Source organism: Chiloscyllium plagiosum, unplaced genomic scaffold (genome assembly GCF_037043375.1).
Source record: "Chiloscyllium plagiosum isolate Xiang-an unplaced genomic scaffold, Cpla_swu_hap1 HiC_scaffold_42, whole genome shotgun sequence".
Taxonomy (NCBI): Eukaryota; Metazoa; Chordata; class Chondrichthyes; order Orectolobiformes; family Hemiscylliidae; genus Chiloscyllium; species Chiloscyllium plagiosum.
The window spans coordinates 2,139,476-2,156,398 of NW_028270180.1; the positions used below are offsets into that span (position 1 = coordinate 2,139,476).

The following is a 16,923-nucleotide window of genomic DNA, read 5'->3' on the forward strand; positions in this document are numbered from 1 at the left end:
CTAGATGTCTTCCAGGTTTTATTTCATTGCACAGAAGACCTTGTGTGTCTCATGCGCTTGCTCTGTCTCGCGCGCACTCTCTCTTCTGGAGTCATCTGTTCCTGGAAGTTCTGTGTTCATCTACTGTCTCTTGATGTTTGCTGTTCTCATACACCCAGAATGCTGTGGTGTCTTACACATATTCCCCATAGTGCTTAAAGCAACAATGTAAGCACAACACTGAGTTCCATGAACTTATTTTTTAAAAAAGTGCAGTTATTTTTCTTTCTTCACCACCACCCCACCCCCCAACCAAGTCCTTGCTTTAACACAGTCCTTTCTCTAGTTTTGTCCACAATGCAATAAAGATGTGGTCTTTGCTTAAAGCAGGAGTACTGACATTCTTTTCCCTTGCCTGTGCAGACCTCTTGAACTGTGTATGTGTTATATAGCAAGCAACCAGAGTGGTAAATGATTTGTTAGCTTTTAGTAGATTGCAGTAGAAGAGTACAGTGCAATGATTGGCATTTGTGAGGGCTTTTCTGCAGTACTGTATATCATTTTTGTGTCTTTGCTTAAGGCAGACAATATTTGCTTTGGGAAGGCTGCACATGATTTCAGCTGACGAAGAAAGATTTAGTTGGCTAGGCTAATACTTCCTAGAACTTAGAATGAGCAGTGATCTGATCTAATTCAAATATTAATAATTTGATAGTGCTGAGAAAATGTTTTCACCCTATTAGGGAAACCTAGAACTGAGTCAGTTTTAGAGCCTAAGAACACGAGGAATAGGAGTAGGCCATTCAGCCCTTCAAGCTCACTGTGCTGTTCATTGAGATCATGGGTCATCTTGTATTTCAATGCCATTTTGCGAGATGGTGTTGGTAGCACAACGGTCATGTTGTGGGAGCTTGGATACAAATCCCATTTTGGCAGATGGTGAAATTTGAATGCAATAAACTCTGGAATTCTAATGTCACGAATGATATGTAATGGTAACATTTTACAATCTTGTGAAGAAATTCCTCATCAGACTGAAATAGTTTGCCTTTTGTGTGACGACTATCCTCACTCTGGTGCTGTCCACGTCATTATCTTTCCTTAGGATCTTCCTTAGTTTTACCATGCCCCCTTCTGGATTTCTATTTTACATAACCCCCTGTTCTTTCCATACTATAGGACATTAACTGTTTTGAATCCTCTGCCATAAGCTTTCCCTTTTTTAATCTGATCCGGTATGTTCATTGACATGTTTGTTTTTCCATAACTGCCTTCGATCTTTAGAGCTGTGGTTACTATCACCAAACTGATTCCACACTGACAATTCTGCCAGTTGCTCAAATAATGCAGCACACATTTTCTTGCATACTACCTAAATTTTCATCCTTCTCAAAATCGTGTTAATTAGAATAGCGGATCAGTGTTTAGACTAAGATGAGGAATTTCTTCATTTGAGGGTGTCCCCAAAGAGTGTGGATGATCAGGCTTTGTGTATACAGATGTTTTTGGGTACCATGGGAATGTGGAACTGAAGTAAATTTGATCTTAAGGTACAGTGAAAAGTGCTGTTTTGCATGCTGTACAGGCAGACCGTACCATTCAAAGTGCGTCAGGGTTGCAGGTCAGAGTGCAGAATAGTGTTACAGTAGCAAAGAAGTTGCACAGAGATCAGAATTAACATTTGAGGTTGAGGGGCAGCCATGTTCTTTTTGAATGGCAGAATGGTTTGAAAGGATCAAATGGACGACTACAATTTCCTATATCTTTGAAGACCTGGTGTTCTTGACCAGTTTGGTATCTTGTGCACTAGGTGGCATCTGACCTACGATTGCTTGGCGTTAGCTGCATTCTGACTTTTGCATGGAGTATGAGGTTTAATTTTAAAGTTAGGGTGCATTTCTGTAAATGATAATACAGACAGCTGTCCATTATGCTGTGTTAACACAGGCATTTCTAAAAATTTAATTGTGTACAATTTATTATAAATACCTCTAGCCACTCTTCCCTACGTCAAAGACATCTAGGAAATGACTGCCAGACTACTCAGATCCCTTGGCATCATGGTAGCCCACAAACACATAAATAGGAAGTGAGCCTACACCACCAGTACTTCATCTGGAGGCTCACTGAAGATGTTGTGGGCGGCACGGTGGCACAGTGGTTAGCACTGCTGCCTCGCAGCGCCAGAGACCCGGGTTTAATTCCCGCCTCAGGCGACTCTGTGTGGAGTTTGCACATTCTCCCCGTGTCTACGTGGGTTTCCTCCGGGTGCTCCGGTTTCCTCCCACAATCCAAAAATGTGCAGGTCAGGTGAATAGGCCACACTAAATTGCCCGTAGTGTTAGGTGAAGGGGTAAATGTAGGAGAATGGGTCTGGGTGGGTTACGCTTTGGCGGGTCGGTGTGGACTTGTTGGGCCGAAGGGCCTGTTTCCACACTGTAGGGAATCTATCTGGAAAGCATAATTGGGTGTATGCAGATTTGATATTTGCTTGATATATTAAAATAATTTAAGTCCAAAGAAAACTGCTAACCCTCTGGTTATCATTCCAGATATCTACAGAGAATCATCAAGCACCCAACGCTCTTGCAGGATCCTGATGTGAGAGAGTTCTTGGAAAAAGATGAGGTAATGCCTGATAAAAGTAAGGTAATCTTCTCCATTGTGGCAAGAGAGGGTTTGCTTTTACCTCTTTTTTTCCCCCTGCTAGTCCCCATAACCCCTTGCCCTTTCAAAATGTGTCCACTGTTCATTTCTGACCATCTGTTGGCCTTTATCCAGTTACCTGTCCAAGATGCTGTATCTTATTAATATCTCCGTGACATCTTGTCTATAATCTTGCACTTCATTTGTTAATATTTTTGTGTTGTGTCCTCATGACCTCTGCATCTAAATATCTTCTGCCTCACTGTTTTCTGGTTATTCATCCCACTTCCCCTCAATTTGGAATATTGTTTCCCCTTCTCTCTTGGCAGATTTTACTGTAACCCCTGTCAGATTGATCTGTTCTGATATCATGCTTTTTTATCAATTGCTGATCCATTGGCTGTACTTTTCCAGTACTTGCCTTTTCTCATCAGTATGGAGCAGAAATATTAAACTCCTGTTTCCAGCCAAACTGCCCCTTTTCTTCCTCCACCCGTTTTCTACCATACATTTTTGTAGCTTATCTATTCTATTGCCCTTGTCAGTGGCTGAATCCAAAGATGCTATGCAGTGATTACCCAAGTTTTTTACAGAAATGTTTTGAAGCTGAATTTCGAGTTTTCCTAATCCTTAAAGTATGACAAAACTATTTAGAGGTGAACCAAAGTTGCTCAAAACCAATGCAGTCTTGCAAAACCTTTTCCTCTAAGCTTCTAATCTTAAAACGTTAACTAGAAAGATGTCTTGCAACCATAAATGTTTGTGTCCCATCAAGCCATGCATGTTAGATTTTGTAGAACACTTACATTCTGTCTGCAAAAATACCCCAAGCTTCCAATTGCCTGCCACTTCAACACAGTGTTCCCTTGACAGCATTTATCACAGGCCTGCTGCAGTGCTGCAACAAGGCTCAGTGGAAACTGGAAGAGCACATTTCATTTTCTGTTTGGGAACCATGGAACTTTCAGGACTCCTTTATAAAGTCTGTAACTTTGGAGCCTGGCCACCACTTTCTGTATCCTTTACCCACTCCTACACCTCCAGCCTTGCATTTACTGCTCTATTCTGGAGAAGAGTCACTGGATTCTGCTTTCCCTCCACCAATGTTGCCAGACCTGCTGAGTTTTTGCACCAGTTTGGTTTTTCAGATTTCCAGCATCCGTGATTCTTTGTTTTATTATCCTGCATGCTCTTTAGCTATCACTAAATGTAGTGAACTAGTGGATCAGCTGTCTTAGGCAACAGAGGAATTTAAGTGCTGGCATTTGTTTTGCAAGGTGGTGTGAATGTAGCGTGAATAGCAGTCTTGCTCCTTGTTAATGTGCTAACTGTTCTAATTGTTCATGTTTGCTAGTGATTATATTTTTATTATTGACTTTTAAAATTACTGCTATCAAAAAGTTGCTCTAACATTGATCATGCATGCCAATGGTGAACTTTCCAGGATTAGAAATCTAGTGGAAACTGTCTCCGACTAATTGTTTGTGTGGGTGGGAAATAGTGGTTTTTGGTAAGCAGTGTTCTGTATAGCATTGACATTTCAATCTGATTTACAGTTGCCACGAGCAGTAAACACTCAAGCTTTAAGTGGTGCTAGTCTCCTTCGGATGGTGAACAAGGCTGCCGATGCAGTCAGCAAGATGACCATCAAGATGAATGAGTCTGATATCGTAAGTGTTGTGCTATTGTGGAATGAGCAATAGGCTTCATGTTGTTTAATGTTCCCTATGTGTAAGTGATTTGATTCTGACCTCTGTAGATGAGCTGAAGGATGACTCGTATATTACATGAAAGTATTAAATAATGGTCAGAAAAAGAGCTATAGGTAATGGTTGAGCCGATTAAGTTCAAGTGGTTAGAAAGACCTATGGCCTATCTTGTGGTTTCTGTTGATTTTGGCCAGTTCCAGGAATAAAAATGGGAGCAAAAAAGACCAGCTTGTTCCTTTGCTGAACCTGTCAGCCATGGAGAAGAAATCCTATTCCTGATCTCCATACACACCCTCATCCTTAATGTGAGCGGTGGGTGAAGGATCCTTCTGTATACTGACCTTATGGGGTTCTGGGTTTGGTCTGTGATGTGCCCGTTACTGACCTGACATACTGTATCGTGTTGAGAATGTATATTGCTTTTGTTTCTCTGAATCTTGGCTATTTGATTCTAAAAGTTGGAAAATTATCTGCTTATGATTACATAAAGGGGTCACCACTGGGTCACGTCTGGTTGAAAAGCAAGGAAATTAAATAAAAACAATGTTGGGAGGTCATGTTGCAGCTGTACCGGACATTGGGTAGGTCACTTTTTAGAATATTGTGTGCGATTCTGGTCTCCTTCCTATCAGAAGGATGTTGTGAAACTTGAAAGCGTTCTGAAAAGATTTACAAGGATGTTGCCAGGGTTGGAGGGTTTAAGCTATAAGGAGAGGCTGAATAGGCTGGGACTGTTTTCCTGGGACGTCGGCTGAGGGGTGACCTTAGAGGTCTATAAAATCAAGAGGGGCATGGATAGGATAAATAGGCAACTTTAAAGGGCAACCTTTTCACACCGGGTCGTGTGTGTATGGAAAGAGCTGCAGGAAGTGTTGGAGGCTGGCACAATTTACAGCATTTTAAAAAGCATTTGGTTGGGTATATGAATAGGAAAGGTTTAGAGGCATATGGAACTAGATTATTTAGGATATCTGGTCGGCATGGACGAGTTGAACTGAAAGGTCCGTTTCCGTGCTGTACATCTCTATGATTCAGTGACTCTAAACCAGTTGGAAACCCTTTGCATGAAAAATATGGACTGAGACTACTCCATTCCCATCTATACTCATTTTCTGTGTGTGATATTTCTCTGTTCCATCTCCAGTGGTTTGAAGAGAAGTTTCAGGAGATTGAGAATGAAGACCAACAAATACGCAAGCTTCATGCTGTTGTTGAAACATTAGTCAATCATAGAAAAGGTGAGGCCAGTAGGTTTGAACATTCGGTGAAGTAGGATTAGCATAAACTTAATTCATTAAACTAATCTGTTTTGCAAACTGTCAAGTTTGCATTTTCCCTTTTTTTTGTTTGAAGAAGTCAATAAATAATTTGTATGGAGAGAACTGGTCAATGTCATGGGTCATAATGAAGGAACCACTTCTGTTAAAGCAATAGGATGTGTGGTTTTTAGGGCCCTAGTAGATTACTTTAAGCTAAGTGGTTTATGGTTCACAAATGTACTATGCTGTTTTGATAGATTAGAGGGGTGGGGTTAACTATGCATTACTGGAAGAAGACAGTAGTTATTGTTATAAGTTTTATTTAAGACTGGGTGAGGTTGATTAGCACTAAGCAGCTCATCAAAAACATCAAATGCGTTGATGCCAAACATGAACTCAATGTTCACTTTCAGTTGCAGCCTTAGTGTGTAGAGTCTGATTTTTTTTTTTCTCTTTGGAGTACTGAAGCCTAAAGGGGAACTGGAAGTGAATGCATATTATGGACAGATTTTCCATGGTTACCTTCCACTGTTCCAATTCAATGCTACTTGGAAAAGTCCCAGGACTATAGAGGGCCAAGATTTATCAACTAGTCAAATTCCAACCTCCATTCAGTCTGGAATTTTGTAAGTGTCGTATGCATGTTATGTTGAAACATTCCCTTCAGAGAAAGGAACCCAAATTCACTCTTTTAAGCAATAAACAAGTTTGTCCAGTTTTGAAAAAAAACTAACCACCTATCGGCAAACAGCTGATGTGTAGAGTACTCAACTGTGGAGGAAATAGTCTCGTGCGGTACAAGATTGTGGTTTAGGCACTTTTGGGACAGTTGAATCCTGTTATACCTGGAGTGTGAGGGGGCAGTATAGCTTCACGCTGTATCTGACCTTTGTCCCTATCCCAGAAGTTTTTGATGGGGACAGTGTTGAGGGACCTTTCCTTTTGTTTACTTTTAAGGGTAGGTGGAGCTTTTTTTTTAGATTAGATTACTTAGTGTGGAAACAGGCCCTTCGGCCCAACAAGTCCACACCGACCCGCCGAAGCGTAACCCACCCAGACCCATTCTCCTACATTTACCCCTTCACCTAACACTACGGGTAATTTAGCATGGCCAATTCACCTAACCCCTGCACATTTTTTTGGATTGTGGGAGGAAACAGGAGCACCCGGAGGAAACCCACGCAGACACTGGGAGAATGTGCAAACTCCACACAGAGAGTCGCCTGAGGCGGGAATTGAACCCGGGTCTCTGGCGCTGTGAAGCAGCAGTGCTAACCACTGTGCTACCGTGCCGCCCATTAACTCTGCTGTACTCTGCTTCCTTAATTCTTCCTCCACTCTCCACCCAACCATTCCCTACACCACAAGAGTAGAAGTGTATTTTATTTAGTTATCCTAAGGCACAGCATGCAATACCTTTTACTAAATGACAGTCAGTTATGGGAAGGAAGTCTGACCTCTGTATAGGCAGAATGGGTGGAGATATGATTGTACAATCTCTCCCCAGCAACTGAGTGGCTGAGTGTTATCTCCTGTATGACCTTCCTCATAATTATCTTCCTTTACAGTTTGTACTGGGCCATGCCAAAATAAACTCTCGTCTAGCTGCAAGACCCAAACAGAACATTCCCTTTTTCTCAGTGCAAATGTTCTTAATGAGATCACAGTATGTAAGGAAGTGTCTAGAAATAGTGGATGCATCGGTAGTCATTCTTTTCAAGATTCTATAGCCTCTGAAACAGTTTCTATAGATTGGACAGCAGCTAATGTAATACCTCCTTTTTAAAAAGAGAGAGAAAAACCTGGGAATTGCAGGCTGGTTAGCCTGACCACGATAGAAGGAAAATGCCAGAGCAGGTAAAAATTAATAGTGAAGCACTTAGAAAACAGTGACTCTTTCTAATCCAGTCAATGTGGATTTACAAAAGGGAAATTGTTCTGGACAAATCTGTTGGAATTTTTTTGAGGATGAAACCAATAGTCTGGATTAGGAAGAACTAGTGGTTTACTTGGATTTTCAGAAGGCTTTTGATTATACCAAATGAGAGATTAGTGTGTAAAATCAATTAGTGTGGGATTGGAGATGGTGTACTGACATGGACGAGGAACTGGCTGGTAGATAGAAAACAGGTAGGAATAGATGGGTCAGTTTGGCTGTCCGTGACCAGTGGGTACCAGACAGATCAGTGCTTGGACTGAGCTATTCCCAATATATGAATAATTTTAGATGGGGAACTAAGTGCAATAACTTCACGTTTGCAGATGACAGTTGGGTGGGAGGATAAAGAGATGCTTCAGTGTGATTTGCTAAGTGAGTGGGCAAATGCATGGCAGATGAAATTTAATATGAATAAATGAGTTAACCATTTTTGGTGGCAAAAGCAGCAAAGTGGATCATCTGATTGTGTTGCAACTCCCCCTTTCCTGATCTGAATCTCTTTGTTCACCAGTCATTGAAAGTAAACAAGCAGGTGATGAAGAATACAGATGGGATTTTGGCCTTTGCTGCACAAGGATTTGGGTACAAAAGCAGGGATGCCTTGCAACAATTGTATGGCGTCTTGATGAGACCATACATAGAGTACTGTGTGCAGGTTGGCCCCCTCTATCTGAGGGAGGATGTACTGGCCATGGAGGGAGTGCAGTGAAGGTTTGAGACTGCTTCCTGGGATGGAAAGACTGATGTATGAAAATTGTTTGGACAGGTTGGGATGTGTTCATTGGAGTTTACAAGAATGAGGGGGTGGGGGTAGATTCTCATAGAAACCTACAACATTCTAACAAGACTAGACAGTATAAATGCAGGAAGGCTGTTCCTGATGGCTGATTGGCGAGCCAGGATCAGGTCTTAAGGATATAGGTTAGGCAGTTTAAGACTGAGATGAGCAATTTCTTCAAATGGCAAGCAGTTGGAATTTTCCACCACAGAGCATGGCTGAAGACGAATATTGAACATTTTCTGGGAGGTGGATATGGTTTCTAAGACTAAAGGGATCAAAAGCAGAAACCAGGTACTGAGTAGATCAGCCATGAATGGCTGAGGAACTGATTGGCTTACTCTTCCTATTGTGTGTTTCAAAGAAATTACATTTTGGAGGGGTTGGGAGGCTAAATGATTTGAGGAACTTGGAATTTTTTTGAGACAAGCTGAACTGAAATTGGAGATGAAATTGAGCTATTAATAAAGTGAGTACTGATACTAGTCATACTGCTGACAGAAAATCATTAGGTCTCTAGTGGGTGTGTATTTAAATAAATCTCAGTTCTGAAGGTACTAAATTGACCTGTGCTTAAATTCTGTTTGATCATCAGAGCTTGCGATGAATACGGCCATCTTTGCAAAGAGTGCTGCCATGCTGGGGAGCTCCGAGGATCACACCGCATTATCCCGGGCACTGTCACAGCTTGCAGAGGTTGAGGAGAAGATTGAGCAGCTTTACCATGAGCAAGCCAACAATGACTTCTTCCTGTTCGCTGAGTTGCTGAGTGACTATATCCGTCTGATTTCTGCAGTGAGGGTACCTGCTATTGCTAATGGTGCCACCTTGGTTCTCAGCTTCTCAAATGTCAAGTGCATTTTCTGATCGCTGGGTTATCGCTCAGTTTTCTGTTTGGGTCATTTGCGTACAAAGTACTTCAGCTGATAAATGAGTTGTGCTAAGGGATGAGTGAACCTGTCATGGTGAAAACTGGGCTCTGAGGAGATTACCAAGCTATGTGCTGGAGGAATAATTATTTTGAGTAGAGGGCATATCTTCTCTCTTGTTCCCCTTAAAGTGATGATTCTATGATTTGAAGATATTTCTGATACTTTGCTCAAAAGGCTATTCTTCTCCCTCACAGGGAGCTTTGACCAACTCTTAAGGGGAGAGTCAGTTCTAACTGGATCTTGAACCTGCCTGTCTCCATCACTGGGTGGAGATCAGGATCAAGAGTCCTTGAAGCCACAGACCAGCCTCCTGTGATGACCCCAGTTATGAGCTAGCTTCTCCAATTGGTGCATTGTAATAGTATGTGGCGGTTTAACCTAGACACTGAGTACTGTGGTCTGGTTGTCTTGGTGCAGGGAGTCTTTGACCAACGGATGAAAGCATGGCAGCGTTGGCAAGATGCTCAGACCACGCTGCAAAAAAAGCGAGAAAACGAAGCTCGACTGATTTGGGCCAACAAACCTGACAGACTGCAACAAGCTAAAGATGAGATATCAGAGGTATGGGGCCCATAGGGGTGGCACCTGCCTGATTTAAACCAATTGAACAGGTGGAAGTAGAACATTAGTTGTTCTGTGCTTTTTACTAACACTCATGCAGGCATTGGTTTTCTTGGTCAGCAGTTTTGGTGCTATGCACTGTACAACCGGTAATTCTTTGGGGGGAGGGGGGCGTGGGAGGAGGAGGAGTGGGGTGGGTGGGAAGAGTGTCAGTTAGCTCATTTGGCTGGTTGGTATCCTTGCAGCTCAGGTCACCTCTCCCCTCACCTGATGGATGAAAGTCCTTGTGTCTGTGTGGTGCAGTTACTACTTTTGCAACCAATAAACCCCTTAATGCATCAATCATATTTGTGCTGCACACTATTTGCCAGTACTGTTTGCATAGGTTCAGATCTTTCCCTCACCATTGACCAAGTTGAGTGAGACAGTCTATAATCTGTAGATGTACACACAATTTCTGCTAGGAAGGTAGAAATGGAATTGTTTGGTTCCCACTGCCTTCCATAGGCAGTATGAACTGCAGAAACTAGAAAGGTTTCATGTTTCAGCTTGGATTTGTGCTCTGTGAGCTGACCACAGTTGGTGTGCTGCTAAAATTGGTGTCTGCATGTTAGAGTGAAACTCTGTCTCCCTCGCAGCGATGCAGTAACTAATCTGGAATGTGGGAACTGTTTGACCTGTCGAGTGAGAAATTAGTTTGGTTTGGTTTGGTTTGGTTTGTGACAGCTTCCCACACTTCAATAAATTGCCAGTGTGCGTCCAGATTCTGTTATGAATGCTCAGTGACTGGACAGAACACCAAAGGGCACCCTGGATCAGTGGGGGTTGTGCAGTAGCAGGGATTTACCCTCAGAAGGGGAAAACAATAATGGCACAGAAGACTGCAATGGATTAGTTGCAGTGGATCTATTCCATTGTGAAAGAGAGGTTAACTTCTGTCTCCTGTTTTCTATCTTCTAACTTCAACTCACCAAACTTCTAACTATTTTCTAATTGCATCCAAGTCCCATTCATCCTGACCTCTCTGCTCACTTAAGGCATTGCTTAACTGACGTCCAAAGTTTTCTCAGTGTGGGTTCACTTCTGGCCGAGGTCACTATGAATGTCTTGCTGCCTAACCTTTTCACTAGCCTAAGATGTGATTTTTCTCTCTCGTGCACGTGCTGTTTGCTCAAAGCAGCCTTATGGTCCCATGGCAACTTTACCTTTTATCACCAGTCAAACCCTTGATGCATAGATAATATTCATGCAGCACACTATTTGCTTTCGAAATCTGTAGTCATCCCTGACTCTGTCACCCTGACTCTATCCTCTCCTTCCAGACTTAGACTTTCTGTGCTGCTCTAATTCTGACCTCCTTGAACATCCCTAATTTTCCTCGTTCACCACTAGCATCTTGCCTTCAGCTGTTGTGCCCAAGTTATGGAATTGCCTTTCTGGATCTCTACAGCTTGTGTTTTTGTTTTGTATCAAGTGCTCTGTAAAGCCCACCTCTCTTTAATCATTGTTTAGTCTCCTGCCCAGTATCTCCTTGGGTTGCTTAGTATCAGTTTTTTTTTGTTTTGCCCATGTGAAGTGCTTTAGGATGTTTTACTATGTTAGAGGTTCTCTGTAAATGCATGTTTTGTCTGCACTAGGTAAATGTAGACTTTCAAGCACTGGGGTTATGTTCTGTACAGCCACAATGTGACATTCCAACTCTATGCTCAATGCACTGACCGACAAAGGCAAACGTGCCAGATGCCATTTTCACACCCTGTCTACCTGTGACTCCACTTTCAAGGAACTATGCACTGTCATTCTTGAGTTTCTCTGTTCTACAACACTTCCTAGGGCCCTACCATTTGTGTATCAGTCCTGCCATGAGTCGCGTTACCAAATGCACCTCAGTCATCTCAGTGGCACAGTGGTTAGCACTGCTGCCTCACAGCACCAGAGACCCGGGTTCAATTCCCGCCTCAGGCGACTAACTGTGTGGAGTTTGCACGTTCTCTCCGTGTCTGCGTGGGTTTCCTCCGGGTGCTCCGGTTTCCTCCCACAGTCCAAAGATGTGCAGGTCAGGTGAATTGGCCATGCTAAATTGCCCGTAGTGTTAGGTAAGGGGTAAACGTAGGGGTATGGGTGGGTTGCGCTTCGGCGGGGCGGTGTGGACTTGTTGGGCCGAAGGGCCTGTTTTCACACTGTAAGTAATCTAATCTTAAACTGTCTGGCACTCCTTGGCCCACTGACCCATCTGATCAAGATCCCATTGTACTGTGATATACATTTCTCTGATCTCTATACTGACAATTTTGATGTCATCTGCAAACTTACTAACCGTACCTCCTCTATTTACGTCCAAATCATTTATATAAATGACGAAAAGCAGAGAGCATGGAGTTTTGAGTCTGGTGTGTCTCTGTTCTGTTAGAGCTGAAATACTCTGCCATTGAGGCAGAAAAGGCTCCATGAGATCCAGTGGATGATTGAAGTGATGCTAATTAGTTCCTCTGTTTCTAGTGGGAGCCCAAGGTTCTACAGTGTGAGAGAGATTTTGAGCGGATCTCCCTAACCATTCGGAAGGAAGTTGCTCGGTTTGAGGTAACACTCTTTTAATGGAGTCAGCTAAAACTGGCTGTGCCTTTTATGAATGACCCTAGTCAGCTAGGGAATACTGGGGCTGTTACCTTGTGGAAGTTGGACCCTCTTATGTTTTAATTCTCCTTTTTTTGTTTTCGTACGCTTTCAGAAAGAGCAAATCAAAGACTTCAAAAGTCGGATTATTGTGTATTTGGAAACACTTCAGAACTCTCAGCAACAGGTGAGCTAATACCTGAGCATTTTCTTATTCTTTTAAAACAGCTTGTTGTTTGTATCCTGTTCCAGATACTGTTTAATATGAGAAGCTGGAATCTTGCTATAGAATGTTAAATGATTGATTGGAGGGGCTCGAGAGGGATGTTTGGTAGATTTTCAGAACATATCAATTTCAGAAGTTATTCAACAAACTACCTAATGAATTGTGTATAGCTCCTTGGTCTACACCTTACCATCAAGAAGGTCAAGGGCAGCAGATACATGCAGGTTCCCTCCAAGCTACTCCCCATCCTGACTTGGAAATATCACTGTTCATTCAGTGTCACTGGGTCAAAATCCTGCAACTCTCCCTGAATCTCACTGTGGGTCTATCTACACCTTGTGAAGTGTAACAGTTCAAGGAGACAGCTTACCACCTTCCCTAGAGAAATTAAGGATTGCCCAACCAGTGAAGTACCCACCTTGATTAAAAAATGCATGGAAAATCTCCATCTACAATCATCCCCTCCCAAGTGTATCTCCATCCTGACATTTACAATATATTTCTGTTGCTTCATTGTCACCGGGTCAAAATCCTGGAGCTCCCTTCCTTCCTAATAGCCCTGTAGGTGTCCCTCTTTTCCCCCAAGGACTGCAGAAATTTGAGGTCAGGTCAGTTAGGGATGGCAGGAAGCACTAGCCTGGCCAGTTTCCTCTATCTCATGAATTAACTAGTTGAAAAGCATAGGGTGTGTGGGAGAGGCAAACAATCAACACAAGTGTACCAGTTCAGGGAAGTGTTGGAGGATTTGAAGAAGCAATTAGATTTGGAACAGGTGGGGGGTGGAAGTAGCAGGTCTGATTTTGAGTTGGACATTTTCTCATTTCTAATCTTTTCTGCAGACTTTTACCATGAAACAGTGTTATAAAACTTACTTTTACCCAAGGAATAAGCTTCCTCAGTTGAATGCTTTCCCTGCTCCCCTCCAACCTGAGCCCTTCTAATCAGTTTTTAGCGCACTGGTTCAACTGGTAGAACGTCAGAAAGACAATAGCTTGGGAGATCTCTAATTCCATTTTGCTCAGAGTTGCACTATCCCTTGTAAGCAAGAGCAGCAGATTCACGCTGAAGGATTTGATTTAGCTTTTTGTAAGTTTGCAGAAATTGGGAGTCTCAGCCTCTGGGGCATTCTAAGGTGAGACAATAACCTAAATTTCCTCTTTGATGCCTGTAGCCCTTTTAAATTTTCATGCAAGAGTGGTAACTAAAGGTTCCCATGTGTGTAAGGGCTCTGTGCAGAGTCTTGTGTTGCCAAGCAGCTTGTAGGGAATAGCAAAACTACAGATCAGAAAGAAAGTGTTTAAAAGCTGAGTTTCACTTGCTTGCAGTTTATTTGCAAATGGACTTTTGTTTCAATTACTGAACCTCATAACAATACTTTCTGTTGACAGCTCATCAAATACTGGGAAGCTTTCCTACCAGAAGCAAAAGCCATTGCGTAGTGGAATTGAAAACTGAGTGGACACTTGCTGCCTTTTATATTGTATCTCCAGCCTATAAGTGAATCTGCAATATCATCTATAAAAGGGGACACTTTTTTTTAATGGTTGCAGGTTTTTCTTGCTCTTCCTATGATAAATCTTGAATTATCTTTCATTTTCATATATTTTCTTATGAATTGATCAGTTGGGAAGCCCAATTGTGATGGAATTTGAGTTTTTTGAATGCCCATTGCAGATATGGGTTTGGGAAGGGGAGAGGAGGGAGGGGAGTGGAGATATTATCAGAACTTGTCCCCACAGCATCCACTCTTTTTCTCCTAATGACAAACTCCTGCTCTTCTCCAACAGAACTGTTGGGTTTTTTTAAATAAAAGAAAACCTGTCTTTCCTTTAACCTGAGTTCCACAGATCTGAGAGGACCAAAGATTTTGAGGGATCCAAGTGTTGAGAGCTCTGTAGTCAGGACTAGGACAACCAGCGGTGGAACATCAGACTGACACCTTTTAAAACTCTAATCGAGCTTTCAAAACAAAGTACTACAGCTGGCCTGGAACTCCAAGCAGCCAGTACTAATGGCCAAACCATGATTGCCAGTACATGAATAGGCAACATTGTTTACACATGTCCTCTTTTTCTCTGAACCTGCATCCATGCTGTTTGTATTGTTTTCTTGCTAGTCTTTGAACTTTGCATTACCATTATAGTTATATAGCTGCTGGACTGAGTAGAAGTGAAGAAGGTCTCAACAAAATAGGTTTATAGGCTAAGTTCACGTTAAATACAGTTAAACATGGGGGTCTTAAATATGGACTGTGCTGAGGACTGATAAAGAATTCCTCCCATTTGTGAACTTTCAATGACTCAGCCGCTGTGTTTGGTTAAGGGAATTCTGTAACATGGTTGTCTCTGGCTGAGATGACTACCCATGTATTCCTGAGCCAAGTTGAATTACCAGCCCTATGTTCCACTTTAAATTTTCTATCTTGTAGTGGTTTCCAAGACTATACTTTTTCACAAGTGTCAAGACAATAAATTGTATGCCATAACTGGAACAAGTGGCTCCATCCAAATATAACCTGTTTACTGCGGCCTGATTTAGCTGACTAACACTACTGTTCATGCACAAGTGTGAGCAGTTGCAACTTACCTTGCTTAGTGCTGTTTTATGGACTGATTGTGGAGTCTAAATACAAAGAATTTGGGGGTGAAAAATGAAATAGAGACTGGTAAAAGATTGATTTACAGCAGTGCTGTAGAACAACCTGATAAACACTGGTGTATTTGACTCTAATCTGTTTATGGTGCAACAAAAAGGCCCTTGTCACTTGCTCCTCCATTGTCATTGAACTCCTGTAGTAACCATCCAGCCATGAGTGAGACTAGCAGGAGAGACTTTCCCGGAAACTGTGACCTGACAAAGCCAAGTATCCTTGTCTGCTTTCCTGACTGACAGTCAAAGCGAGTTGGAAGGCAACAGAACCGTCTGTTTACAAACCTGTTTATGGCCTGCTCTCCTGTATTACTTCAGTATTCTGGAAAAAGATACTGGTGTTCCTGCACACACAATCGGTAATCTTTACTCATTATGCACTAAAACCTTTTTTAAATTTTCAGTTTAATGTACTTTCAGAGGAACTGAGAATTCTCTTTCACTTTGTTCTCAAGTAGAAAAAAAAATCAGTTCCTCGTCTAGTTGTGACCTCAACTTTCAAATAAAGTTCACAAATGATTTACCAAACCTGTTTTAGTTTCTTTTTTGTCAAAGTAATAAATTTGTATTACAACCAGTATAAGCACAGTCAGGAATTTGCCTGGTTTCTGCATTCAGTGTAATGTAACAGAGCAGAAAGTTCCATCTCTGTGCTGTGTTCATTGGAATGTGACAACCTGTCCTTTTTAGACTTGGGTCAGAAAGGAAATCAGCCAGGATTCTTGCTTCCAGTGAAGAATGCAAGCGTGCAGTCAAATCCACTCCATCGGCATGATTCCTTACTTTCAATGAAGGAAGTAGAACTGGAAAGATTTTATCTTGTCTGATTTTGAAATAATTAGATCTTTTTGACAGTCTGTCCCCACACTGCATGTTTGAGTTCTGTGCATACCATCTGCAAAATATCAATCTTTCCAAACTAGTGACCTCTAACCTGGAAGGATGAGGGTAGTAGGTTTATCAGACAACATAACTACCAGTCTCTCACCCTTCTGACATTACGCTGCATCTGAATCCTGGACTACCCTGTTCTCTGCACAGTGTTTGGAGTAGAGTGAAGGTGGCTCACCACTGTCCAAAGGGCACCTGACTTAGCAGTGGTGACCTGACTATTCCAGTTTTGTTGGTGATGCTTATCTCCTAAGAATGAATTTTTAAAAAAATACATTGAGGCATTGTTTTGTATGTAGGTTTCCTCATGAAGGAATGTTTCAGATTTTGTTTTGAACAGATAAAGGAAGAGTCTGGCTGCAAGTCTAGGTGAAGAATGAATTTTGTTTTGGTCACCCCACCCTCTACTGTTGACCGTAATGGCTAGGGTTTAATTTGATTTGTGTAATCTAATTATTTTCCTAATTGGAATGTTCCTGGTTCTTGTTCAGCGAATGGATGCTCCTGCTGAAGATCACCATTTGCTTGTATCTTGCGTTACAAGCTCCACGTAATATAAATTGGCATCAAAGAGCATGTTCTAATAGATCGGTTTGGATTTCTAATGAGCTTTTGTCCCTCAGAAGTTTATTTGTGGCGCTCTGGCTTCAGAGTTTCCTTGTCTGAAAAGCCCTTTTGATTGAATTTTACATGCAGTGTTTTCATTCCCCTCTTTGTCTGCATTTTGTTAAACGCTTTCAT

At 42.0% G+C, this 16,923-nt stretch overlaps 1 protein-coding gene across 2 annotated transcripts in view; it reads left to right on the top strand.

Annotated features, from left to right (window-relative positions):
* Positions 1 to 15,819, top strand: part of LOC122542525 (sorting nexin-1-like) — a 37,253-nt gene extending 21,434 nt beyond the window's left edge. The window contains exons 8-15 of one of the 2 annotated variants that reach the window (XM_043680360.2): positions 2,532 to 2,607; positions 4,182 to 4,295; positions 5,479 to 5,572; positions 8,906 to 9,111; positions 9,660 to 9,803; positions 12,303 to 12,383; positions 12,532 to 12,603; positions 14,031 to 15,819. In XM_043680360.2, coding sequence (XP_043536295.1) covers positions 2,532 to 2,607; positions 4,182 to 4,295; positions 5,479 to 5,572; positions 8,906 to 9,111; positions 9,660 to 9,803; positions 12,303 to 12,383; positions 12,532 to 12,603; positions 14,031 to 14,081 — 838 coding nt within the window. In that variant the 3' untranslated portion in view covers positions 14,082 to 15,819. The remainder of the gene's footprint in view (positions 1 to 2,531; positions 2,608 to 4,181; positions 4,296 to 5,478; positions 5,573 to 8,905; positions 9,112 to 9,659; positions 9,804 to 12,302; positions 12,384 to 12,531; positions 12,604 to 14,030) is intronic. The other variant, XM_043680361.2, reaches the window with a different exon arrangement.
* The last annotated feature ends 1,104 nt before the right edge of the window (positions 15,820 to 16,923 follow it).